At 36.8% G+C, this 27,449-nt stretch overlaps 1 protein-coding gene across 3 annotated transcripts; it reads left to right on the top strand.

Annotated features, from left to right (window-relative positions):
• Positions 1–1,607: 1,607 nt before the first annotated feature.
• rcc1 (regulator of chromosome condensation 1) lies at positions 1,608–26,342 on the top strand. Of its 3 annotated transcripts, none has more exons than XM_039739966.1 (10): positions 1,608–1,695; positions 6,211–6,289; positions 6,736–6,923; positions 16,191–16,370; positions 17,554–17,650; positions 18,388–18,510; positions 21,903–22,049; positions 22,193–22,312; positions 24,269–24,421; positions 24,719–26,342. In XM_039739966.1, the coding sequence occupies exons 1-10, from the start codon at positions 1,675–1,677 to the stop codon at positions 24,892–24,894; spliced, it is 1,284 nt and encodes a 427-aa protein (XP_039595900.1). In that variant the 5' UTR covers positions 1,608–1,674; the 3' UTR covers positions 24,895–26,342. The 3 variants fall into 3 exon arrangements, with proteins under 3 accessions (XP_039595900.1, XP_039595902.1, XP_039595901.1); XM_039739968.1 differs by lacking the exon at positions 1,608–1,695 and adding an exon at positions 1,720–1,777; XM_039739967.1 differs by lacking the exon at positions 1,608–1,695 and adding an exon at positions 2,061–2,160.
• The last annotated feature ends 1,107 nt before the right edge of the window (positions 26,343–27,449 follow it).

Here is a 27,449-nt window from a genome sequence, read left to right as displayed (position 1 = left end):
TGCATTTATATAACACTTTAGTACTAGGGTGTTGTACCATGTTAGCCATTATGAATGTAGTGAAAGGTCAAGCAAAATTACCCCTTTTATTAGCTAAAAAGATTACAACATGCAAGCTTTCGAGGCAACTCGGGCCCCTTCTTCAGGCAAAATGTAAAGAAGGGGCCTGAGTTGCCTCGAAAGCTTGCATGTTGTAACCTTTTTAGCTAGCCAATAAAAGATGTCATTTTGCTTGACTTTTCACTATAACACTTTACATAGACAGAGAAGAACCAAATCAATCACCATTAATGTGCAGCACCCATGGCAGGCATTTTTGTGCCAGTATACTCACCACACATGAGCTAGGTGGTGAAGGGGTGAGAGATATTTAGCAACTTAGGGACAGGGGATGATTAGGGGGCCAGAATGGACAAGGCCATGGTGGGCAATTTAGCCAGGATATTGGGACATACCCTGCTCTTTACAAAGGATTCTCAGGGATCTTTTATAACCACAGTGAGTCAGGACCTCGGTTTAATGTCTAATCCGAAAGACAGCATCATATTTACACACAGTTCCCCCATCACTGCACTGAGGCTTTGGGATCCACACACAAACCACAGGGTATGCGCACTGTGTTATACTAAACTGGTGGCAACCTTCAGATGAAACATTAAACTGAGGGCGTCTTTTGAAAGGAGTAGTGTGTATCCTGATGCCCTGGCTAAATTGCCCACAACAGCCTTGTCCATTCTAGCACCCTAATCACTCCCTGCCACTAACTGGTTCTCTCTCCCTCACACCTTCAACACCTATTAGCTAATGTGTGGTGAGCATACCAGTGCAATAATGGTTGCCGTCACATCATCCAGGTGGGTGCTGCACATTGGTTGTGGTTGAAGTGGTTTCCTTCTTTCTGAGAAAAGTGCTATTTAAATATAATTAATTATTATTCTTACTCTTTGGATGATTCTCCAATCAAAAAAAAGCCCACCCTTGTAACTTTGATGAGTGAAAGTGACAGTTTTCTTTTTAGGGTTTATTTCATGTGGCAAATGTGTCACAAAAAATAAGAAATGAGGAAATATGTGAAAAAATAAGCAATAAAAATATATATTTTGTGATGCATTTAATTATGTACAGAATACTCACAATTCATGTTCTTATTTATTTATTGAAACATTTCATAGCACTTTTATTTATTTAGCTTTGTCCAAAATATTCCTCCATAATAATAAAGACAAAACTGTTGGTCATTATGAACAATGCAGCATATACTCTCTTTGGCACCCATAACTATGCACTTTCATTCAAGTCACAGCTTTTGTAATTCTTGTGTGCTTTTGCGGGGAGCTTGTTATTATTTGTTACAGTATTTCCCAAAAGAGATAAATAAAGCACCATCTATGTAGGCATGTATGTATTTACGTATGGAAGTCGAAGTAAGAACTACATTTTCTCAGCCTAACGCTCTTGGTAAAAGAGGCCCAGATCTATGCAGATATGCTTACATGTAATTAAAATGGGGCGTGGTGTTATGATAATTAAGACGAACCTTTTGCTCCGTAACTGGGTGAGCTTAAAAAAAATAATGACAGCTGTGCCTTTAAGGTGCGGCGTGACGCAGGGTTTGACGGTGCATTACGTCGAGTCGTGCGTGTGGCGTCACAGGTCATTCGAGTAGGAAGCGCGATGGCTGCTAAGGCAGAAAAGGTAAAATTGTGAATGCTGTTTTACTCGTGATACTTTTTATGGTATCCGACGTGGTTTTAAGCGTCGCAAGAACAGTTTTCTAGTAATTAACCTTTCAGTTCGGGTTTACGCTGGGGAGGTGGCATCTTTTTGTAGTCCTACTAAATGTCTTTTTTTGTGTGTTTAAAAGCACGTGTGCTGCGCTTTGACTATAACGCTGACGTGTGGACTGACGGGTTTTTTTTATTTTTTTTTTTATTAGGGTGTGTTTAGTGACTAAGCATTCTTTATTTACGGTTAATAGTCTGTTGTTTATTGTTCACTCCCCGCACTATGTGACCGGCGCTGCCCCGCTGGGTTGGAATCCCGCGTTGTGCGCGCTGCTCTGTTGTGTTACGGCTTGCGCAAGCATGTGCTTTATTGTAAAATCGAAATCCAGGTTGTGGGGATGTGAAATTATCGAACGAAATCCTTACTAACTTTTAGGTAATAAAACACAAACCTGAAGCGCTGAAGGGGGCGTTTCTTGGATTCACAGTGTGTGTCCGCGTGACGGTTTGCAAGTTAACGTATTGAGTGAGTTGTGTGACCCGGCGGGCCTTGTGATTTTTTTTTTTTTTTCCCTGCTCCTCTTTCTGTTGCCTGTGTGGATTTCAGTAGCCGATTAGTCGCATCGGTAAAGTTTTGCCTTTAGGTTTTCATTGTTCTGCTTTGTTGATAAGTTAAATGCAGGCTCTGCTCCAATACAGGCGCTCCCTTTTTCTTTTTTTAATCCCCTGATTTAAATTGAGTGCGACGGGTCGTTGCACGCAGCTGGCCTAGTAGCAGCTGCGATATTCCCTAAGCATAAAGAGATTTAGCATAACAGCGAACGTTTGTGTTATTTTTATTTTGAGCGAAGAGTTTGGCATCACGTATGTAGGCATTTATCAGATTTTCGAGCCCATTCCTTAATCGTCCGCAGCTGTGATTCTTTCCATTTGCCGTTGTGTGTTTCATGGCGCTTTTTTCGAAGAGTGCAAAACGTATAGTTTTGAAATATGTAACGATTAGAAAGGAAAGTGATTTTTATATCCTCTTTCTCAATGCTGACTTAAATTACTTCAGTTGCATTTGTGTAATTTCAAAGCTTTCACTTATTTAAGTGTTGTGTGAAATATTTACAGTGATTACCCTCCCAGTAATTAGTTGGAACTGGGCCAAATAGATGAGCACAACATTTGGCTTGGGAAACGAATTAAGTTTCTCAAGCCAAAAAAAGTGACACGACCTGGAATTAAATATACAACATATCAGCGTTTAGACAGCCAATCGGTAATATTAATGGTATCAAAATATATCGATTTCAAAAAGTCTGTGGAAGATAAGAATAACTGAGGTATGATGATGATCGAGATTCAGAAGTTAGCCTGCAGGGAGAACTATTTAAAAAGTTGGTAAGTTCACATAACTAGAAACGGTGTTACTCCATAATGGAGAAGTAAAAGCAGAGAACCTATAGAGAGCAATGTGGATGGAACAATTGGAAGAAGGTATCAGGAATGTTGTATGATTGAAGAATTAAGTCAAAGCTTAAAGGTAAGGTTTTTAAGACCAGTAATGGGCAGTAAAGGGAGCGCAGGAGAAGAAGTTTGATGTGGCAGAAACGAGAATGTTGAGATGGATTTGTGGAGTTACCAAAAAGTCCAGAATAAGAAATGGAACAGTGGCTCCATAAAAGTGGGAGAGACGTCTAAGAAAGTACTGGAAAGTAAAATGAAGTGGTATGAATATGTGATGAGGAGAGACAATGAATGTGTGCAATATAGTGATGGAAATGGAAGTACAGGGTAAGAGAAAGTGAGGGAGGCTGAAGTTGTGGTGGAAGGGTAAAGTAAATGAAGATCTGAAGAAAAACATTCTAGATAGGAAGTGGAGGACAGAACTGTATGAAGAAGGTTAACCAGGCACATCAACCCCACCTAGAATGGGCGGGGCGGGGTGGGTGTGGAATTAAAGATGAAGACAAAGATAGTCTTTGTTGATAAATAAGTGGAGACCTTTTATCCATTTTACTTTTCTGTTAAAAAAAAAAAAAAGTTGGGTTCGTCATGAATACCAGATCCCAACCAGATATAACTGTTGTCATGAGAAGTTCAAGCATTCATCTGGTTAAATTGTTTTACTGAAATGTAAACTTTCTACATATTTAAATGAAGAGTTAATCAGAAAACACATTTTCTCAAAATGTGTGGACAAACAACTGAGATGATGTAATTCAAGCTTTAATTTTCAGTTTGAGAAAGGGGATGTAGACATAGACCAGAATCTTGTTTTGAGATATGAGTTTGTTTTGCATGCATTCAGTAAGTCAAATGAACACACCTTTTTACGGTTGTTAATATTTGTGTAATATATTAAATGTGATGGGGAAATACGTAACACTCCATTTTCACCATGTTACTTTTGCCTTTCTTATCATTCTGCAGTCAGAAATGCATAACTGCATGTATTTTTTTATGTTACAAAGTCCACGGTGAAATTTATTTTTGTGTTTGTATCTTCAGAATAGTATTAGCTTTTTGTAATTTCATATTTTATTTTTCTAAAGTTGAAAATGAAAGTTAATACTTAAAGCTACAAGTTTACTAATTGTCACCTGTAGATCATTAACAGGTGTCCACTTGAATTACAAGGTTTTTTTATTTTTTTTTAAGGGAATTAAATGTTAAACAGCATGTTTTGGAAAGCTGAGCCCATTTGGGTACTAGGTATTGAAACAAGTTAAAAACTGAGAGGTAATGCCATGCTTAATACAGATAAGAATCCCATTAAAACTGTGATTTAGTAGGAATACACAGCTGTAACTAAGGTAGGCAACTGCTTTATAAAATACATGAAAAGAAAGCAAGTCTTATTTATAAAATTAGGGCTTAATAAGGAATCAGTATTTAAAACAAACAAAAAAAAACCCCAACCTTAATTATAAGGCCTATTTTGAACCCTGGTTGGGTTTTTTCATTATTTAAAAAATGTCATTGAAAATGTCAATGATGCTCAAACGGTGCACAGTGTCTTAGAAATTAATCTGGCACAATGTTTAGATTCCTTTTGGCACTACAATTAGTCCATGGAGAGGATGGGAAACATTTGAGTCTCCCTTTATAGATCTGTGCAAGCCTCAAAGTAAATACATTTTTAAGAAAATTATGCATGGGACCTTTGCGCCTCATGTATTGCCACAAATGTTTTCTTTCAGAACAGGAAACTGGAATTATGTCCCCTTCCTAGTCTTGTTATGAAGAAGATGAAACACAGTTGTTTCATAAAATGTTCATGAGAAAAGTGGAAACTTAATTTTTCTAATGGAAATGGAACCTTTAAGTAAGTTGCCACATTAGGCTGGCTTTCCAAGTAGACTGACTCTTCTGTTGATTTCACTTGCAAATTCTATCTCTGTTTTTACAAACATGAAGACATTGGTTTCAAAGCAGCTGCAGTTATTGTTTTATATTGCTTTCAATTGTAGTTTTATTTTCTATGAAGGTGCTATTTTATCGTCAGCAGTGTTAATATCTGTAGGTAGATTGCTTGATTAAATGCAAAGCAATTTATATTGTTTTGAAAGCTGGCTTGGTGCCTATGTTGGCCTTTTTTTTCCCCCAAGACCTAGGTAAAATTAAAATGTATTGTGCTACCCTTATTACCTTTACTAGACCTTGAAATTCACAAAAGGAAATGGAAACAGTCTATGTATAAATGCAGTTCAGAAACAAATTTTCTGATATGTGTTCATCTGACAAACTAACATTACTACATTACTGTTTATTATTTTAATTGTTAAAGCTTGAATGTCAAAGTGAGATTGTAGTAATCAAAATCCTGCATGGTGTAAAATAAGTGACGTTCAAATGCTCTTTTAGGGCACAAAAAGGCTTTTGATGATGTTCTAATCCTGTTATGGAATTAGTTCGGAAATAAAATAGTGATTCCTGCATGTTTTGAGAGTGATATACGATCAGTTAGCTGTGAGCTGCAATTGTTTGAAGTTTTAGCGTCATGCATATGAATCGAGGTAAGGATCATAGTGAGAATTAATCGGTGTTCAAAAAATGTCACTGGATGCGCATAGTTTATACACATTTTAAGATCATCTTGGACTACATGATTATATCATTCATTATAAATCTTTGTCAAACCCCCATCAATTTTTGTTGAATTTGTCAGCTCGAACCCAAAGGGGGCCTCAAATGAAATTCATGCAGTGCTAAACAGAATTTATCATGAAATTAGTGAGTGGTGGTGTTTGTTTGTTTTTTTTTTTTTTTATTATATATAAAGTTTTCTTGTACAATATATTTTAATTGTTTACTTAGTTTTTGGTAAATGTATACTGCTTTTATATTATCTTCACCTTGGTCCATGAATAATATGCTGACATATTACTACTATGATAGAATTATCTTAGAAACCTCTGATTTTAACATGGTGCTGTAAAATGTGTTTTTTGAACTTTACATTATTGATGATTTTTTATCTTATATTTTATCCTTAAAGAATAAGATGCCTAGGAAAAAGGCTGTGAAGCGAGGACATTCAGCAACAGAAGAAACAAAGGCATCTAAAAAAGTCAAAGGTATTTTCAATGATGAAAGCATATACTGATTGGGCGAATGGATTCAAAACATTATTTTCCAGTACCTGCTTATTCTGCCCAAGGTCATTTTTTACTGAAGCTCCTTCCAGATCTGTATGCAGTGTATGAGAAAATCCCGAATGGAGGGCAATTACATTTTACAATGCGCACACAGTTCTCTTGCCATTTTATTATCAGTTACCCTAACATGCACATTTTTGAAATTGTTGCAGCAAATCCCAAACAGAATAGTAGAATATGCAGATTCCACACAGATGCTTATTAGCCTTGGAGTCTTCTTGATTCTTGTATTTCATCCATATATAAAATATATGAATGAATTATATATTATTTATTTATTTTTTTTATAAGTAAAGCTTTGAAATACTTTGTTTAAATTAACACTCTCTCTCTCTCTCTCTCTCTCTCTGAATCTCAAATTATAGTATCTCATAAGTCTCATAGGACATTGCCCGGCCAGGTTCTGACATTAGGGCAGGGTGATGTGGGTCAGCTTGGCTTGGGAGTGGATGTCTTGGAGAGAAAAAAACCTGCTCTGGTCAGCTTACCCGAAGAAATAGTACAAGCTGAAGCTGGTGGAATGCATACTGTTTGCCTTGGAAAATCTGGCACTGTAAGTGTCTTTTCTGTTACGTACAGTATTGTGTAGCAAAATGCCTGTTAAGATGGCAAAATCTTTATTTAAGTACTGTTTAAGAAAATCTTTGGAACTGTTTTGTATTTGGATCGCTCTATGTGGTTAACAGATAAGCTATCCATCCTCTTCCGCTTATCCGGGGTCGGGTCTCGGGGGCAGCAGCTTAAGCAGAGAGGCCCAGACTTCCCTCTCCCTGGCCACTTCTTCCAGCTCTTCCGGGAGAATCCCAAGGCGTTCCCAGGCCAGCCGGGAGACACAGTCCCTCCAGCGTGTCCTGGGTCTTCCCCGGGGCCTCCTCTCAGTTGGATGTGCCCAGAACACCTCACCAAGGAGGCGTCCAGGAGGCATCCTGATCAGATGCCTGAGCCACCTCATCTGACTCCTCTCGATGCGGAGGCGCAGTGGCTCTACTCCGAGCCCCTCCCGGATGACTGAGCTTCTCACCCTATCTTTAAGGGAAAACAGATAAGCCATTTATTTAAAACAAGAACAGAGAGAGTTTCGTAAATGTACAATGATACTGCCAGCTGTGTATTTTAATCTAGTTTTTTGAGCAAGTGTGTTTCAACTAGCATACATTTATAACACAAGAACTTTCCAAAAAAAGTCTGGTTTCATTTGCTAACAGGCCTTTCAGTTGCATCCTCTCAAGCAGATTTTATTTTTTAACTCTCATGGCTCATTCAGTTTTAATTCAGTGCTGCCTTGTATAGAGCTTTGAACCCATTCCTATCAGTCTTTTTTAAAAGTCTTTTTTAGTGCCCTTTCCATGGTATGCACCTTACTTAGGGCCTTTTCATGTTTATTTTTTACACTGACTTAAATGCCTACTTAACACAGACCTTGAATTTTGGTATAGTATTGTGGGTATAATGACACTTTAAAACTTCTGTTGTCCTTTAAAAAAGCTGTTTCTTTGTTCTCACTTTTATCCCATTATGGAATTGGCCGAGTAATAAAAATACATAATTTGTACAATCGGCTTTTATTTCCACTTTTCTTGTGTCACAAATTTGAGTGAGGTGACATGATGGTGAGATTATTTGTTTAGCAAAGGAACATACATACATAGCCTCCATAAAGAAATGAATGATTCGTACCCATACTCCAGGGGCCTCGTGTGTAAACGGTGCGTACGCACAAAAATGTTGCACTAGAACATTTCCACTTTCAAATTGCGATTGTATAAAACCTAAACTTGGCGTAAAGCCACGCACATTTCCATGGTAGCTCATACCCTGGCATACGCAAGTTCTGCGCTCGGTTTTGCAGACTGGCGGCACCAAGTGTCAAAGCAGTGCTACTGTTCCTGTGTGGTTACCTTTCTTTTCTTTTTTTTTTTAGATCCATGACGCGGCTTTATAAATACACTGAAATTAACCGCATATTTTTTATTGGTTTAATGCATCTGATTGTAATTAACCTGTAACAATATAATGGTCAAACTATTCCAAATACCGTAACTGCTTTAGCGTTGTTACTCTCACTGCACCTTCTTTTTTCAGCTGCTCCCGTTAGGGGTTCCCACAGCGGATCATCTTTTTCCAATATACTCTCACTGCACCACTTTATATCACTGTATCTTAGTGTGAATCACAGCTGTACAGCAGCTGATCGTAAAAAGAATTATCGGTATACAGCATCAAGCACACGCGAACTGCACTCATATGGCAAACGCTTCAGGGCCTTTCTTCGCGGTTCAGAAACAGTTTCATCCCAAGAACTATAAACGCAATCCATCAAGTGCTCCTTGTAGAACTGTTTGTACTTCTAAGTACAGTCACCTCACTGTAAACTTGCAATACAGTTAAAATATTGCATGACCTGAGCCACTTTATAAAGTGCATATTTACATATGATGACAATGTCATTTTTATGATGAAGTGCTGCAATATGTTTATTATACAGGTAAAACTTTAACTTAATTTAAATCTATAATGTTAATAATTAAACATGTGAGGACATGGTGCCAGTGCTAGCGAGTCGTTGGAGCTCCATTCACGGATTGTTCCTGCCTCGCACTGTATTCTTGCTGGTGCTAACGCAACACTGGAAGGATAGATGGATAGAATAATTAAACACGTACTGCAAAGATATTTCAATGTTCCTTAAATATTTTGAAGAATCGCTATTCTAAGCTTACAGATGGCTTAACGTCTATTACAGAGCTGATTGTATGGCAATTGGGTATTTGGACAAAGAAAAGTAAGGACAGGAATTGGAGGTTAATACGTTTGAAAGAGACAGTACTGCTACAATAAAGTATTTCTTTGAAGGTCGTGCCTGGTGCAGCTAGCATCTTGCGTGAGACATAAATAATCGCTGTGCCACCATGCTCCCATGTTTTAATAACATGCTTTAACTCCTATCATCATGAAAATATCACGTATACATCTCAGTATTTAAATTTTTCAGAGTGCTGTAATATCTCGAATGTAATGGATTCTGTGTACTGTCGGAGGAAGAGAAAGCCTGAAAGCACGTAGTGATACACACACACAGAGCACATAGAAGATCAAATACAAAACAAAGCATTTAATGTGCTACTTTAGTTACGATGGGATTTGAGAAACTAGTAAATTAAACAAATTTAAGATGAAGTTTATGATCTACTTTAGTGACAAAGTAAACTACGTGATTAAAGTGGAAATTTCAAGATTAAAGTTGACATTTTGTGCCTTTTTTTCTCAACTATGTGCTTTTTTTTTTTCTTCTCTGTACCCTAATAAGCTTTTACATGACACTCAAATACAGGGCTACGACTCGCCTTTTCACGGCGGCTTTGATATCTGACAACTTTTTTTTTTTATTTTGGGCACTGTGCGACTTTGTGAACTTGAGCTTTCGAGTTTCTTCTACACGATATGTCACTTGTTCAGCTTCCTTTTGCTGTTTATACCACTGTTTAAACCAACAAATAGTACGTTTTTCTTTGCCTTCACTTGGTATTCGCTGAAATTCTATTTTCCCTCATGTCTTTGCCATTGTCTTTTCACAGAACACTGAGCTTTAGGGCTGTTTATATTGATTTGCATATTCAAAGAGTTGTAATTCAGCGCGGAGTTGGCTGGGGCAGCAGGCAGGATTTATGTAGCGGAAGAACGTGGAAGTTGGCGAACACGCAGATTTATGCATCTGGATTTTTCTGTGCGTACGCACATACCCGCTTTTGTGCTTATGCCATGTTATAATGTGAGTTCTATGCACAGCGTTATACATGAGGCCCCTGGTGTTATGATCATGACTTCAACTATCTATCCAAGTCACAATGTATTTTCTAACTGGCTTGTCCGTTTTAGTGTAACTGGAAGTAGATGCTTTTTTTGGCTATTTGTAGCAAGACAGGTTCCAGTCTTGGACAGGACGCCACCCTTGTTCACATCTGCACATTCTTCTGCAATGGTGACAAAAACAACTGCATCATATGTTCAGTTTTAAAGTAAGATTTATTTAGTGTTTGAAAGCTTCCAGATTGGCTAGACATTCATTTGACTTAGCACTTAATGCTTTGTAGCATGAGGGAAATCTCTCCAATGTTACTATATCTAATGTGCTAACTGAAGTGTGTAATTGCAGAGATGTGCACTACTAAAACACAGTATAATTGCTGAAAATTAATAAGGAAACTTTTTTTGTTCGTTAACTTTTTAATGCTGACGTTTTAGTGTAACCAGTAAAATGGAACTAATGCAGTGAAAGCACATACAACACACATTTAGATGACAGAGTCCAAGCGATGCTGCCTCCCATCAGAAGTAATTATTGCACTTAACTTCAAATTCAGTGGCTAATTCTGAATTTGTACACAGATGTAAGCAATTTAAGTCTGATCACTTATGTGAGCCCCGCCCCAACCGGCTGGAAAAAATTTCTGGGGAGAACACTGCCCTTATAGGTATTAACTGGCTGATGTCTTCGGTATATTGATGCAAACATACAACTTGCAATATCACACAGACCTGTAAAAGTACTTTTGACAAACCTGATTTGAAACGTTTATGCTTACAAAGACTAAATGAAAATATCCCGAATAATTTTGGTTTTCAGTAATTCATGTGTCAGTGTGGTAATATTGTGTTCAATTATGTGTGTATATGTATGTATGTATGTATAGTATCTCACAAAGTGAGTACACCCCTCACATTTTTGTAAATATTTTATCTTGTCATGGGACAACACTGAAGATATAACACTTTGTCAGTGTACAGCTTGTATAACTGTCAATTTGCTGTCCCCTTAAAATAACTCAACACACAACCATTAATGTCTAAACCTCTGGCAACAAAAGTGAAAAATGTCCAAATTGTGCCCAAAGTGTTAATATTTTGTGTGGCCACCATTATTTTCAAGCACTGCCTTAACTCTCTTGGGCATGGAGTTCACTAGAGCTTCACAGTTTGCCACTGGAATCCTCTTCCACTCCTCCGTGATGGCATCATGGAGCTGGTGGATGTTAGAGACCTTGCGCTCCTTCACCTTCCTTTTGAGGATGACCCACAGATGCTCAATAGGGTTTAGGTCTGGAGACATGCTTGGCCAGTCCAGCACCTTTAGCAAGGCAGTGGTCATCTTGGAGGTGTGTTTGGGGTCATTATTATGTTGGAATACTGCCCCATGGCCCAGTTTCCAAAGGGAGGGGATCATGCTGTGCTTCAGTATCTCACAGTACATGTTGGCCATCTGAAGATTTATCTTGGCCTCATCACACCCCGGGACATGGTTCCAGTAATCCATGTCCTTAGTCTGCTTGTCTTTAGCAAACTGTTTGCAGGCTTTCTTGTGCATCATCTTTAGAAGAGGCTTCCTTCTGGGACGACAGCCATGCAGACCAATTTGATGCAGTGTGCGGCGTATGGTCAGAGCACTGACAGGCTGACCACCACCCCTCCTTCAACCTCTGCAGGACTCATAAGTCTATTTTCAAAAGACAGCCTCTGGATATGACGCTGAGCACGTGCACTCAACTTCTTTGGTCGACCATGGCGAGGCCTGTTCTGAGTGGAACCTGCCCTGTTAAACCACTGTATGGTCTTGGCCACTGTGCTGCAGCTCAGTTTCAGGGTGTTGGCAATCTTCTTATAGCCTAGGCAATCTTTATGTAGAGCAACAATTCTTTTTTTTCAGATCCTCAGTTATTTGCCATGAGGTGCCATGTCAAACTTCTAGTGACCAGTATGAGAGCGATAACACCAAATTTAACACACCTGCTCCCCATTCACACCTGAGACCTTGTAACACTGAGTCACATGACACCGGGGTGGGAAAATGGCTAATTGGGCACAATTTGGACATTTTTCACTTGGGGGTGTACTCGCTTCTGTTGCCAGCGGTTTAAACATTAATGGCTGAGTGAGTTATTTTGAGGGGACAGCAAATTTGCACTGTTATACAAGCTATAAATTTGACTACTTTACATTGTATCAAAGTGTCATCTTCAGTGTTGTCCCATGAAAAGATATAATAAAACATTTACAAAAATGTGAGGGGTGTACTCACTTTTGTGAGATACTGTGTGTGCGTGTATATATATCTATAGTAATAAAAGGCAAAGCCCTCACTGACTCACTCATCACTAATTCTCCAACTTCCCATGTAGGTAGAAGGCTGAAATTTGGCAGGCTCATTCCATACAGGTTACCTACAAAAGTTGGGAAGGTTTCATTTCGAAATTCTACGCATAACGGTCATAACTGAATTCTATTTACGTATACATATATACGTCTATAGCCTGCAGCTCGGTCGCTGTGTGAGGCGGTGTTACGTCCCCCGTCCCCACCTGCCTATATTGCATCCCCCATTTCTACGCCTCCCCCATAATTGGCTGCCTGCCCATATAAGGCCGTCCGTCGCTCCAGTCTCTTCATTCCCTTCCTTGCTTCGCCCCGGTATTCATGTCTCCCTGCTGATAACTGCAGCCTTTTTATTTAATCCACGGCTTCTCCGCTGTTTTATTGTTCATTTATTACGATTATAGTTATTGTGTAAGTATTTTAGACTTAGTTTACTTTTCAGGTACCCATTTCCTTTACCGTTCCAACCGTACCCCCATTAACATGTCTATGAGGTGATCACCATCGATCAAAGAACTCGCTTCCCGAAACTCAAAACAATTATGACAGTAGCAATCCAAGCTATAAGAAAACAGTAAAAAGGAGGCATGTCGGACGTTGTGGTACATTTTCTGATGCAGCTAGATGGAAACAACTTCGTGACGCTGCTGCCAAATACTCGAGGAAAAATCCACAAGTTATTAGACACGCTATCGCTAAATACTCGCAGGCAAATCAACAAGTTCATAGAGATGCTGTCGCTAAATACTCACAGGCAGTTCCACTAGTTCATAGACACGCTGCCGCTAAATATTCGCAGGCAAATCCACAACTTAATACCAGGGATGCCTGTTAAACATCTTAGATTCACGAGTACCGATTTGGGTAGTGAACACTTCGATGAATGAAACCTGTTATCTTTACAATGGTTGACAAACACGGAATGTAACTTGAACAAAACACGTCCTAAAAATACGAAGCTGATTGAAAGAATTATTGATAATCAAATCCTTGATGACAGCAACACTCATAACAGTGACAAAACAATTACATTGACAATCGTGTTGCGTTATTTTTAAAATGCTTTCTTTTTCATAACTTCTTAAACACACTACTTCTCTCCTGCGAAGCACGTTTATTTTGTGTGTGCATATGTGAATATTTAAATATATACATATATATATATATATATATATATATATATATATATATATATATATATATATATATATATATATATATATATAATATATACACACACCAAGAGTTGAGAAAAAAAGGCAGATAAGAGATTATGAAAGCAGTGGAATTCGAAAGGCTCAAACAAACAATGGCGTGATACACATGCAGAGAAAGGTACAGAATATGAAAGCAGTAAAATTCGAAAGTATTGTAGCATCCTAGCCAAGTTGAAGCCTTTTGGGTTTTAAGTGACTATTAGGTCTGATTAAGGGAGGATGGAGTACAGCACGGAAGACTGATGGCAGGGTATTGATCGATGCGGTAAGGGGAGGCGAGACCCAGCGAAGGAGGGGTTGAAGAGGGTGCTAGAAAGTTGTTTGGGGTTACGGCGATTGATCAAGTAAACCTTTTGTGACACTTTTTTATCACGTCAGTCACTACAGTATCAAAGACAAGATAGTAAAGATCGGATTACCACAAATAAAAGGTGATTAATGATCAGAACCAGGTGTAATTGGAAAAAATAGCAGGACAGAGTAAGGTCAGAAATAAAAGGCAAAGAGTAGACAACAAAGTCATTTCGCATTCACATCATTCAATGCACAAAACGTGGATTTACACAATAATGGACCATACACTATGAGAATTTGTGGTCCCGCAACAGTTAAAGCAACAAGTTTAATTTCAAAGAAAACACAATTCGGTCAGGTGTATATTTATGATCCTGGAAAAGCGATACGAATTTTAACAGGCGTCAAGAAAGGTAATGTATATATTCCGCGAATAACATTAGACACCAAAGGGGAGAGTAATATGCCATTTGTATTAAAATGTTTACAGGTTGCTGTGAGCATAGCTTTTGCTGTGACAATCAATAAATCACAGTGACAAACATTAGAACAAGTCGGATTATTTATTAGAGAAACAGAAACAATACTCGCTCATGGGCAGTTCTGTTGCGTTGTCACAATGTGTCTCCAAAAAATATTGTTTTTACTGAAGCTTTAAAGTTAAAAGTGCAAATAATGAAATTGAAACAATTCCAAAGAAACAAAAAAAAATGTAAAATTGTATATCAGATTAACCAAACACAGGGGTTGGTGAGCCCCCTAGTATGTATGTATGTATGTACATATACACACACACATGTATATATGTATAGGTGTAAATTCACTTATGGTCATGTCAATCCTATACAGAGGTGGTGCGAAATGAATAACCGGTCCCAGTTGCTAAGTTGATAAATATGACTAACGATCAAACTATGAAATCAGATTTTATTGTATTAATTAGTCATGCATTGTAATTGCTATAACCCTTCCTTTCCCCAAATAGCTATCTCCACCTTAGTAAACCTAAAATCTTACAGGACAAGGTTAAGGCACCCAGTGTACCTTCCCACTTCTGCTGGTAATCCAGTACTTTCGGCACATTGGTAAATAAGTATACTAGCTAAACTTAATTATTGATGTCTTTTATCCTATTTCAGATTGATGGAAAACAAATGCTCCTCATGACTCTTCTAGTTTTATGGACTCCATATCCTAGCTGAAATAAGCATTTGGCTCAATTTAGTTATATTAAAATTGTCAAATGATTGTTATAATCATTTTTAAAATGCCAGTCGCAAGAGTGAAAATATTCTAGTTCTTGTCGCTGGCTGATTGTTTAATGAAAAGTGGACAGGTGGGAATTTCTAGAACTTGACCTTTGTTTTGTTTTCTTGTAACTTCCAAAATTTAATTTTCTTAATTTTCATCATAGTTAAGTTTAGAAAATAATTGTTCTTGCTCTTTTAAGAGTGGGTTTGGTGGGTGAGTGGGATAATTTTCAGATCTTGATATGAGCACCTTTTTTATATGCTGAATTGTTGAGGTTTATTTGTAATAGCTGTAGTAATTTTTTGTGTTAGGCAGCCCAAGACAGAGCTGTAACATTTTGTTTGGGTCATATACCTAGCACCTCATGAAAAATATTTTAGTCCCACAAATCTGAGAAGGAAAATGTAATTATTAAATACTTTAGGTATAAACATGAAGACTTCATTTCAATGCATTTTTATTATTTACCTACTAAACACTTCTTTCCAGCATTATGAAAAAGGTGTACAAGGAAATTAAAGGCAGTCTTGTGTAGTGCACCCTGTTTCACAGCTGTGTGTTTAAAGTTGGACTCTTAAATACATCAATTTTTTCTATGCATGTTAAGGTGAAAAATTACCCAGATGTGTTATCGGACTTTTTGACAGGTTATTGATACAGCATTTCAGTAGAGTCTTGGTGGTCTGTTGACAAGTCTAATTTAATAAGTATGTCACTGTGTCATTAACATAGTTCAGACAAGATTTGAAAAAAATTGTATGAATCCTTTCGAATAGTTTGGAACAAGTATTCAATAGCTATCGATACTTTGCGTCCTGAGGAGTAATTTTGTTTAAATTGATAAATAGATTTTTCATTCATTGTTGGTTTCTAAACAAATGTAATTCTGTATTTTTTTCTGTTCACTCTAGATTTATACCTTTGGGTGCAATGATGAAGGTGCTCTTGGTCGTGACACTAATGAGGAAGGCTCTGAAATGGTCCCTGCGAAAGTTGAGTTAAATGAGAAAATTATTCAAGTATCAGCAGGTGATAGCCATACAGCTGCATTAACAGAAGATGGTAGAGTCTACATCTGGGGGTCTTTCAGGGTAATTGTTTTCTTTTCCGTAACTTCAAAATAAGTTAATGTTCTGTTAGTAATTTTACCCATAGATTATTGTTGCTTAACCACACACCAGAAGCCCAATAGCTATCCCCATTTTGCCTGTAAACTATTCAATATATTGTAATTTTTTATACTAGAAAAAAAATATTGATTGCCTGTTTCCACTGGTGAAAACTCTAAATAAAAATGACAGTATTACTAAGTGGAGCAATGACACTATGATAATATCCTGCATATTCTTGTAGTATTAGTTATAAGGAGTTTCACTTGGGCAAGCTTATACAAACTATCAATAAATAAATGCTCCATAAAGACCGCACCAATCATAATTTCCTAAAATCTTTAGACAATTTAACAAAAATACACTTCATCATATTCATCAAATAATTGCAGTGTAAAAACTTAAGTAGATGTGTACAGCAGCTTGCCGTACTTTTCTGAAATTTGTAGTCTTAATTCTGCCTCGCCTATTTAACAGACGGAAGAGAGAATCACCAGAGTGCTACTGTTTGGAGGAATATCTTAATGGCTTTGTTTTAGTCTGGCAAACAAGAACAAGTTCACAGTGGGAATGTATTAACAAATGAGTTGGGAGTGATGCACACCATCTGTCTAGCTGCTTCCTGTCCTCAGTCAAGAGTTTGTCATGCCAAACTGATGGAGAGGTTCAGAATTATAATGAAGCTTTAGAAACTGGTCATTGTTTCATGTGTCAAACAGTAATGGTCCGTGTGCTTTCTTGACCGTAATGGAGTTGTTGACCTCCAGTGGTGGTGTTCTGGAACCCGGAAGTTACTGCTACTTTTATTGCAGTATCTTGTTAAGCGTAAACCTCAAATATAAACAAGCACACAGAACCAGTAACAACTGGACAGTGCAAGAAACAATTTTTAATTTGTTTAATTTATATACCTGTAACTGTCAGTTTATGGGGAGTTTTCACTTAAATGATGGAGTCAAATATCACAAGTTAGAAGGTAATGTGACAATTGTATTACTGTTAACCAGAAAATGTTTTATCCCTTTATACTTTTGTAATCTTGTGAGCTGTACTGAAAATTGAGAGCTCTTGTCTTCTGAAAGTGCATGTCCCTGGGTTGATTGTGTATGCCACTTTTCAGTTCAGTACTGTCAGTAATTCTAACTTTTTTTTTTTTTTTTGGCAGGATAATAATGGGGTAATTGGTCTTTTAGAACCATTGAAGCCATGTGCCAAACCAGTGCAGTTTAAGATGGATCATGCAGTTGTCAAAATTGCATCAGGTACATAAATTTCATACATATAACAATCTAGACGAGAACAGGCCATTCAGCCCAACAAAACTCTTCAGTCCTATCCACTTATTTCTTCCTAAAAAACATCAAGTTTTGAAGGTCCCTAAAATCTTACTGTCTACCACACTACTTGGTAGCTCATTCTAAGTGACTGTTGTTCTTTGTGTAAAGAAAAACTTCCTAGAAATGTTTGTGTGAAATTTACCTTTAACAAGTTTCCAACTGTGTCCACGTGTTCTTGATGAACTCATTTTAAAATTAGTCTTGATCCACTGTATTAATTCCCTTCATAATTTTAAACACTTCAATCATGTCGCCTCTTAATTTTCTTTTGCTTAAACTATACAGGCTTAGCTCTTTTACATACATAGTGTGATCAGAAAAATAAAAATTGGTAGCATGTTTGAACATACTTCAAGTATTGCCCTTTTACATTTTATGTATACAACATGTAATCAGCTTTTAAACTCTTAGATCTCATATAAATGTATGTGTTAATAGAGCTGAGCAAAGTTCATTTCATAATACTGAAGGTTTTAGAAACTCTTATGGTAACCTTTGCTATAACACATATATATGTTAAGTATAGCTACCTTAGTGTATTTTCTTGCTTTTTTTTTTTTTTTTTAATAAACATATTACCAGGAAAGTTTTGCTGTGTGTCTTAGGTTTCTTCCAACAGTGTTTAATGATGTGTTGCGTGTGGTTTTTTTTTTTTTTTTAAGGAAATGATCACCTAATGATGTTGACAGCTGGTGGCATCCTTTATAGTTCAGGTTGTGGAGATCAAGGGCAACTGGGAAGAGTTCCTGAACTGTTTACCAACAGAGGAGGCAGGAGAGGCCTAGGTTAGTTTTGATAATTTGTAATACGAGTGTTTGCTATATTAAATTTAACAAAAATCTTTTTTTTTTTCTCCTGTTAACTACTTTGTTAAGCATGTTTCAAATCATGACTGTTAGAATGTGTTTCACATGATAGCAATCAGACAAACATTTGTTTTATACATGTTTTCAGTATTTTGTAATTGCTATTTGAACTTTTTAAAGTTCAGCTATTATCAGTAGTGTTCCTTAGTTAAGAGTGCACAACTGGACATTGCACTTGTAAAGCTATCCATACCTTACATTCTATTGTCCAGATACGCATGGGGGGTGTGTGTTTTTAATTGTTATTATTTTTTTAATAAGTGGAAATAAAGCAAAGATGTTAGTAACAGTTTTTACTTTGAGAAAAAATGTATACTGATTTGCATTGCTTGCAATGATGTCTTAAGTTTTCCTTTGTAAGCTTAAATGGCTCCTCAGTAGTTTGAGCTGGCAGATGGATCAAAGTGAACCTGTCCATTTAGTGGTAGGAATTGTCAGATTGCCAGACAAGCTACACATGATACATCTCATGATGCCCAAATCATTTTTTTTATTGCAGAGTAGGTTTACCTGTTTCTAAGTGAGCTTGTTTCACCTATATATAGGTGAAACAAGCTCACTTAAAAATGGGTATGCCTGTCGTGTAGTGCTACTGATTGTTTAGGCTACCCACATGTCAAATGCCAACCAATTATGGCAACCTGAGACTGAGTGCTCATCACAACCCTCTTGCAAACCAGCATCAGCAGCCTAGTGGTTGAGAAACACTGCCTTACATGGACCTTGCATGCGTACACGGAGACTTGAAGATCATTGTGTGCTTCTGTATTCCAGGCAGCTGTAAAAGTATGGCTACCAGTGACCCACACCAGGCTCATATTTCCTCATTTGCAATAATGTTTATACTTTGTAACAAATTGACAATTGAGTGGGCGCAAATGGAGCCATAAGTCTGCACATGACTTAACATCCCATTTTCAAAATTTTCAGTTAAATTTTCATACATTGAGGATTTAAATCGGTGCCATGATCTAAACAAAGTGTGATCACTGATCAAGTGGAAAATATAATTACAATTTTAAGGTTTACACTTCACATGAAACCGCATTAGCTGGCCAGGACTTGGCAAACAAAGCACCCACAGAGTATGCATATGAACACCGCATCTCTTAAGCAAATTCAGTGAACTACACCATTTGTGGTTTCATCTATGCCAGCTTCACATAGACTTGTTCTTTGCCGTGGATAGAATGAGGCCCATTGCACAAAATTTTTACTGATTATTTATTTATTTTTTCCTCCTTCCCATTATAACTTCTAAGTAAAGTATAATTGGTGAATTTTGTACTAGGAATTCCTGCAGACTTGCTGATATTTGTAGTTGTCATTGTTCCTATTAATAAATGGATACACTGTCTACATTTGTGTTCTTGGAGAGAAGAAAATTAGCACATCTTCTGATATATTTAAAAAACAATTTTTATTATGTCCGTATTAAAATTGATTACATTTTAAATGGTAAACTGCTATTACGAAGTTAAATAGGTATTTTTCAACTCTTGTTATATACACTCACCTAAAGGATTATTAGGAACACCTGTTCAATTTCTTATTAATGCAATTATCTAATCAACCAATCACATGGCAGTTGCTTCAATGCATTTAGGGATGTGGTCCTGGTCAAGACAATCTCCTGAACTCCAAATTGAATGTCAGAATGGGAAAGAAAGGTGATTTAAGCAATTTTGAGCGTGGCATGGTTGTTGGTGCCAGACGGGCCGGTCTGAGTATTTCACAATCTGCTCAGTTACTGGGATTTTCACGCACAACCATTTGTAGGGTTTACAAAGAATGGTGTGAAAAGGGAAAAACATCCAGTATACGGCAGTCCTGTGGGCAAAAATGCCTTGTTGATGCTAGAGGTCAGAGGAGAATGGACCGACTGATTCAAGCTGATAGAAGAGCAACTTTGACTGAAATAACCACTCGTTACAACCGAGGTATGCAGCAAAGCATTTGTGAAGCCACAACACGCACAACCTTGAGGCGGATGGGCTACAACAGCAGAAGACCCCACCGGGTACCACTCATCTCCACTACAAATAGGAAAAAGAGGCTACAATTTGCACAAGCTCACCAAAATTGGACAGTTGAAGACTGAAAAAATGTTGCCTGGTCTGATGAGTCTCGATTTCTGTTGAAACATTCAAATGGTAGAGTCAGAATTTGGCGTAAACAGAATGAGAACATGGATCCATCATGCCTTGTTACCACTGTGCAGGCTGGTGGTGGTGGTGGTGTAATGGTGTGGGGGATGTTTTCTTGGCACACTTTAGGCCCCTTAGTGCCAATTGGGCATCGTTTAAATGCCACAAACTACCTGAGCATTGTTTCTGACCATGTCCATCCCTTCATGACCACCATGTACCCATCCTCTGATGGCTACTTCCAGCAGGATAATGCACCATGTCACAAAGCTCAAATCATTTCAAACTGGTTTCTTGAACATGACAATGAGTTCACTGTACTAAAATGGCCCTCAGTCACCAGATCTCAACCCAATAGAGCATCTTTGGGATGTGGTGGAACGGGAGCTTCGTGCCCTGGATGTGCATCCCACAAATCTCCATCAACTGCAAGATGCTATCCTATCAATATGGGCCAATATTTCTAAAGAATGCTTTCAGCACCTTGTTGAATCAATGCCACTCAGAATTAAGGCAGTTCTGAAGGCGAAAGGGGGTCAAACACCGTATTAGTATGGTGTTCCTAATAATCCTTTAGGTATGTATGTATGTATGTATGTATGTAGATATAGATATAATAGATATATTATACATACACACACACATAAATGTGTTGGACAGATATGTCCAAACAAAATAAGTAAACAGATTTTCTTCAGTTTTTAATTTTAATATATTAATTGGAATTTTGATTACACCATTTGTGGTAAAGTTAAAGTGGTTCAGATACTGCTGTGGTGTTTGTTTGGATGAGGACAGTTTTGTGGCTCTTCCTCGCTTTAACTGTTTATTCTGAGTGTCCAAAGAGAAATAAACACAGCTATCACACACCTAGCCCCACATGTAATGAAGCGGGTTATTTGTTGATACTTTCAAATTATATTGCCTCCTCCTAGTCTGTCATATTAAATAATCAAAACCTTCATGGTTATAGGAATTGTACTGACTGTGTTTTCCGAAACCCCCCAACCCTTGTTCTGGAATTTACTATGCCAGGTGGTCTACCTCACTAGCTGTTTCTCCAAATTGGTGTTGGAAGGTGTACAAAATTAAACATTCAGCTGTGTATTTTATATACAAATATTTGTAAAATTATTTCACCTGATAATGTATTTTTTGTTTTAGAGCGTCTCCTTGTTCCTCAATGCATCAAGTTTAAAGGCAAAGGAAGGGTGCTTTTCTCTGATGTGTTTTGTGGTGCTTACTTTACTTTTGCTGTATCTAGAGAAGGTCATGTGTATGGCTTTGGGCTTTCAAATTACCACCAACTAGGCAAGTATAAATTCACAATATTTGTATCTAAGCCATCTATTGTATTGTATCACTGTTTTTTTTTTTTCTTCTTACTGCAAACTTACAAAAATTTGTATGATTTATATTTAGCTTTATTGCTTTCTTGATTTTCTTTTTTGTAGGCACTGTGAGCAATAATTCTTGCTTCACCCCGATTAATCTAACTGCTTTCAAGAACTCAACAAAATCATGGGTAGCATTTTCTGGAGGACAGCACCATACAGTGTGTCTTGACTCTGAAGGTAGCAGAAAGAGACAAAGAAATACTGTTCTTGCAATGTGCATGTCTTTCACCCTTTTATATAGTAACAGTGTTCATTGTTTTTATATGTGGATTTTAATGATTTTTTTTTTTTTTACTGCTGCTCACTGTAGCCAAAAGTATGTAGTTAAATTGTTCCATATGTTTGTCTGACCAAAACGTCCATGCACATTGCAAACCTCTTAATTTTAACGGAGGCATGTGCTGCAATTGGGGAAATTGCTGATAAGTTCTTTTCATTTTGACAAGAAATTTGTATAGAAATCTTAGTCATAAGAGCTAACATTATTTTGTAAAACCTGTTTCATGTTAACATGAAACATCTCTGATTCTCTAAATTGGGATTGGTTTTCACATTTTACCTTGTTGCCAAATATACAGTTCCTGGCAAAAACTATTCAAACTTCTTTTTTTGCCACAGGTAACTAATTAATAATTTCCATTTTTTATTTAAAGTAGGACTACTACAATACAGAGCTAAAAAATGCACTGACTTTAAACTCTAATGTAAAGGGCATGCTTTATTAGCCACTGAATCATAAGTGCAAAACTTTAATCATACCTAGACTTTGTCAGGTTTCTGTTCAATGTGTTGTAGGTGATGCTTTTTACATCAAATTTAATTGGTATTTTTAGCGGAGTATAGTCTTGTGTCTATACTGCAGATAAAATCTTAAGTTCTCACAATAAGTCCTCTCTTTTTAGTATGAAATATGTCTGAGGGTTAACAATAAGTTGATCATTCATAAAGATTAATGAATTGCTTTTACATTAAATCTTGTGCACTTTTCTGATGATCTGAATGGCATGTTCTCATCTAGATTGTTCTAATGTTCTGTTGGAGGATTGTGCTAGCTCTCATTTTCAGGATGATGGATTTGCTCATACGTACCAGAGGGACCCTTTTTACCAATCTCACAAATACAAATTAAAAAAATGTATATTTTTAGTTTCTTAACTATTCGAGAGAGCTTTTTTTTTCTTTTTAACTTAATGTAGGATTCCAATTTAGAGAACATGGCCATTTATTAAACCGGGAGGGGGTGCATGCCATTTCTTGGTCCTTTTCAGAAAATGCAAATAGTAGGGGGAAAAAAAAATCACACTAGTTACAGTTTTGTTCATAATAAGTGTAAAATTAAAGCTATATTAGATTTGGGTGTTTTTTTTTTTTTTGTTTTTTTTTTAAATTTCAAATCCAGAACACTGGACGTGAGAGTTAATGAATACATGTATAATACCTGTTTTTTTTTTCTTCGCCAGAAGTGAACTATAAAGGCCTGTATTCAGCAGCTCAATAATTAAAACATGAACTGTTGCACCTCTAGCCAGTGACCTTTTGCCCGGGGGTGGGGGAAGAGACATGTCCATCATTTTAGTTAAAATTGTGTTTTAAAAGTGTATTTGAGAAGTTATTCAGCTTTTTCTTAAAAAGATAGGCAGAGACAAATAGTTTGAAATGTTTAATCTCATTTGATTGTGCTTGTTAAAATGGGTAAATGTGACTGATGGAATATTTTTACAACTTTTTCATTATACTATTAGGGGCCTGTAGTGTGTCTCTGTAATTTTGTAGTTGGGGAAAGTGTGGTCCACAGCCTATGTGACAGGAGTTTTGTTCATAATATTGTCAAGTGTTAAAATGAGTGTGATCCTTTTTCACTGTGATGGTCAATGATTTAAAAGTGAAAATATAGGCATTCTATGCTTAAGCTGTTTTATGTTTAATTTTCTAGCCAAAATAAATTGAATATAGTTTAGTTAGAGGTCTTCAGAAGTAAAATGATGAGGGAGTGCAGGTTGTTTGCAAGTCTTGATAGTTTGCATCATCAGCAATTTACCAAAACTCCCGAATACTGTGCAGTGGCAAGAATGCTTTAAATGTGCTTTATTACATTGTACCGTGTATTAATGGGTTGCTTTTTCCATTCTCTAGGTAAAGTATATAGTCTGGGCAGAGCAGAATATGGAAGACTTGGCCTAGGAAAAGAGGCAGAAGAAAAGAGAATCCCCACTCTGGTTCCCGTTTTGACTGATGTAATCTCAGTTGCATGTGGTGCATCTGTCAGTTATGCTGTCACAAGGAATGGTAGGTTGTACTTACTCAGTTTTACTTTTTGCCTTCAAATTGTATTTGTGTTTACAAAAATTAGTTTTTATAAAAGCAAAGAAGAATTCATATTGAATGATTCCCAAAGTAAACTTTTTCAATTGGAGTTCAGACTGGAGATTGTTGGATGTTCATGTTGTCATGTATTGCCTCTATAAACAAAAATCACTATGTGAAATCTAAGGGTTCTGCTTAAGTCATTTCTAGTTCAGGGATGCGAGTGTTGTATAACATATGTACAACAATGTGTCTTAAAGTTAAATTGCTGTTTTGCAGGGCATCTTTATGCATGGGGAATGGGCACAAACATGCAACTAGGAACTGGAGAAGAGGATGATGAATGGAGTCCTATTGAAATGACTGGGAAGCAACTTGAGAAAAGAGCAGTACTGTCTGTTTCCAGTGGAGGGCAGCATACAGTTCTTTTGGTTCAAGATAAGCCACAGAGTTGATGCTGTTAGCTCTGTTAAAATAGCAGAATATGAGAGACTGGCAATATTATCTTGAAAGCAGTCATCACAAAAATTATTAAATGAGGAGTTGCTGTCTGTGAATATTGTTGCAAAGTTTTGTTTTTAATGTATGTGAGAGCAGAAGTTAGAGATTTGTATCTGTGTCATCACATGTATAGTTTTATTATTTTTTTTTTTTTAAAGTTTCTTTTTGTTTGTTTGGAACCTCATTTAGAATGTGGAAAAAAGTTGACAATTTTTAAGAGTTTATTTGACTTTGACCCATTAACCAAAGTGTTTTAATCATTTTCAAGCTATGCTTTGCAGTAAATAGAAATTGTTGGTGTAGTCCTTGTCTGACTATAAAAGAAAGTTGAACACATTACTGTTGAATCTTAGTAAATCCTGTAGATTGGTTAATGTCAAGCAAGTTAGGAATGCCTAAGAATGCTAAAGAACAGTCTTTGCTTGTATATGAATGTTTAGGAGACAAGCATGCAAACATTCTGATGACTTAAGCAGGAACAATGTTTTAAATATTGTAGACAATGCTAACATTCAGCTAGTATAATGTGCTAGCAAAGCTTGATGTGTCATTCTGGTAGGAGGATTATCATCTTTATTTCCTTTTTCCTATAGCAATTCAGTCTGCTTAAGAACAAGATGGTGAATTAGAAGAGCAACTTATGCTTATGAATACCACTTTTTGGACAAAATTTAGTTTTAGAGTTGTTTTGCTGCACAAACTGAATAATATCTTCTATTTTTATTTCTTAATGATCAGAGTTGAGTCTCTGTTCAGTAAGATTTTATTTTCCTTTAATTTTAATGTGTAAGATATAAAGCCACTTGCAGAAATATTACTTTGTTTTTTAATGGTGCTCCATCTGTGTGATTAATTTAAATTCATTACACTGGTCAGTGGGTGGCCCTGTGAGCAAATTTAAGTGCCTGAAAATCTGTAGCATTGTATAGTTTCTGTGCAATTTTAAACTTGCGTAATGTCCACCTGGATTATCTACAAGCGCACAGGAAAATTTCCTATCTTGTAAAATTTAAACTTGGCAAGTTAAAAATTGCAGTAAACTATAGACAACTAAACCTGGCAATAAATACAGGGAAATTAATGCATGATGTTTTTAATGTCTACTGTGATGTACTGGATATACTCGTAAGTAAATGTTAAGACAAATTATGAATGGCAAATTGGTGGTATGGCCATTTGTTTTAATGGTATATTTCCAGTAAAATTACGTTTTACCCGTTTGCAAAAATGTGGCATTACGAGTATATGCGGTCATAGAGTAATTATCGATGTGGTATAACTTTTAGCAAGTTAATATCTTGCTGAAAGCATCCTTCAAAAGGATGTGATCGAATGTTTCTTTCAGGGGAATATAGGCAATAATCAGTATTTTTGATATTTGAATAAAGTTTTTCAAAGGTTACATTGTGGTGAGTTGTGTTTAGAAGAACTCTGAATTTATCAGCTCTGTGCGCTGCTTACAATTAGTATTTTTACTTGTATTTAAAACAATTGTATACTTTACACTTTTTTTAACCGTAGCTTGAAATGCATGACATTTCTGAACTCTAATCAGAACAGAAGTGGCATGCATGTTCTTCGTAATTGAACTGCTAAGGGAAAGGAAATGGGCCATTTTCAGGTGCTGCTTCAAAGCACAGATTCATTTTATTGTGTTACCCTTATTTGGGGAATTTTGTAGGTCCTGTTTTTTTGTTAACCCTCACCCACTCCCTCCCACCCCCCCAGAGCAAGGATTGAATAATGTATTCGTTTGACTATTAATAAATTTGTTTTTAATAACCCTGCTTTCCATTTATAATTCACATTGCATATCTAAAGCTGTCCTGGTTTTGTAAGCTTTGCACCAAAACACTGTAAAACATGGAGTTAAAAATGCACTTTTAAATCTGCACTTGCAGGCTTTTTTTGGAATTTATGACATTATTTGGTTGAAACTGTTTTCCAGAAGTCTGAGAAATTCTAAGTTTTCTTTTTTGTGTGTCAATATGAACTATAGACATTCATGGTAAGAGTAACAAGGAAGTTTTAACCAGTGCCTGCAAAGTATTCGTGTCCACATTTTATTACTATACAGCATTTTAATCCATTGTGATTCATTTGACATTTTTGTCACTGGGGTTGATTGATGTGGCCTCGCCAACTTCAGGTCCTTTTGAAGTTGAGAAGACCCCTATTGGTTTATCCTTTATCACAATAGTGTGATTTCGTGCAGAAAAGATTCTCCCAAAATAGTCTTAATGAGAGATCTTAACACCTCTACACCTGAAAAACCATGTCTTGCGTAACTAGACAGGAGGACTAGTTGAACACTGTGTCTTATATGAGGGTTTTTCATACTGTTGAAAAAGATGTGCCAGACAAAACTGAAGCAATTTCAAAGCATTCTGAAGCAATTCTTACAAATACACAAAACACACCTGCCTAGGCCTTTTAAGGGAAAAGGGCTATATATTAAGATGTTAAAAAAAAAAAAAGTTTTGGAACCTGCCTCAGTCCATCTTTTTTG

The sequence above is a fragment of the Polypterus senegalus genome, chromosome 17 (assembly GCF_016835505.1).
Source record: "Polypterus senegalus isolate Bchr_013 chromosome 17, ASM1683550v1, whole genome shotgun sequence".
Classification (NCBI taxonomy): domain Eukaryota; kingdom Metazoa; phylum Chordata; class Cladistia; order Polypteriformes; family Polypteridae; genus Polypterus; species Polypterus senegalus.
The sequence above is the reverse complement of the archived record's forward strand: the minus strand, read 5'-3'. Positions and strand labels throughout refer to the sequence as shown.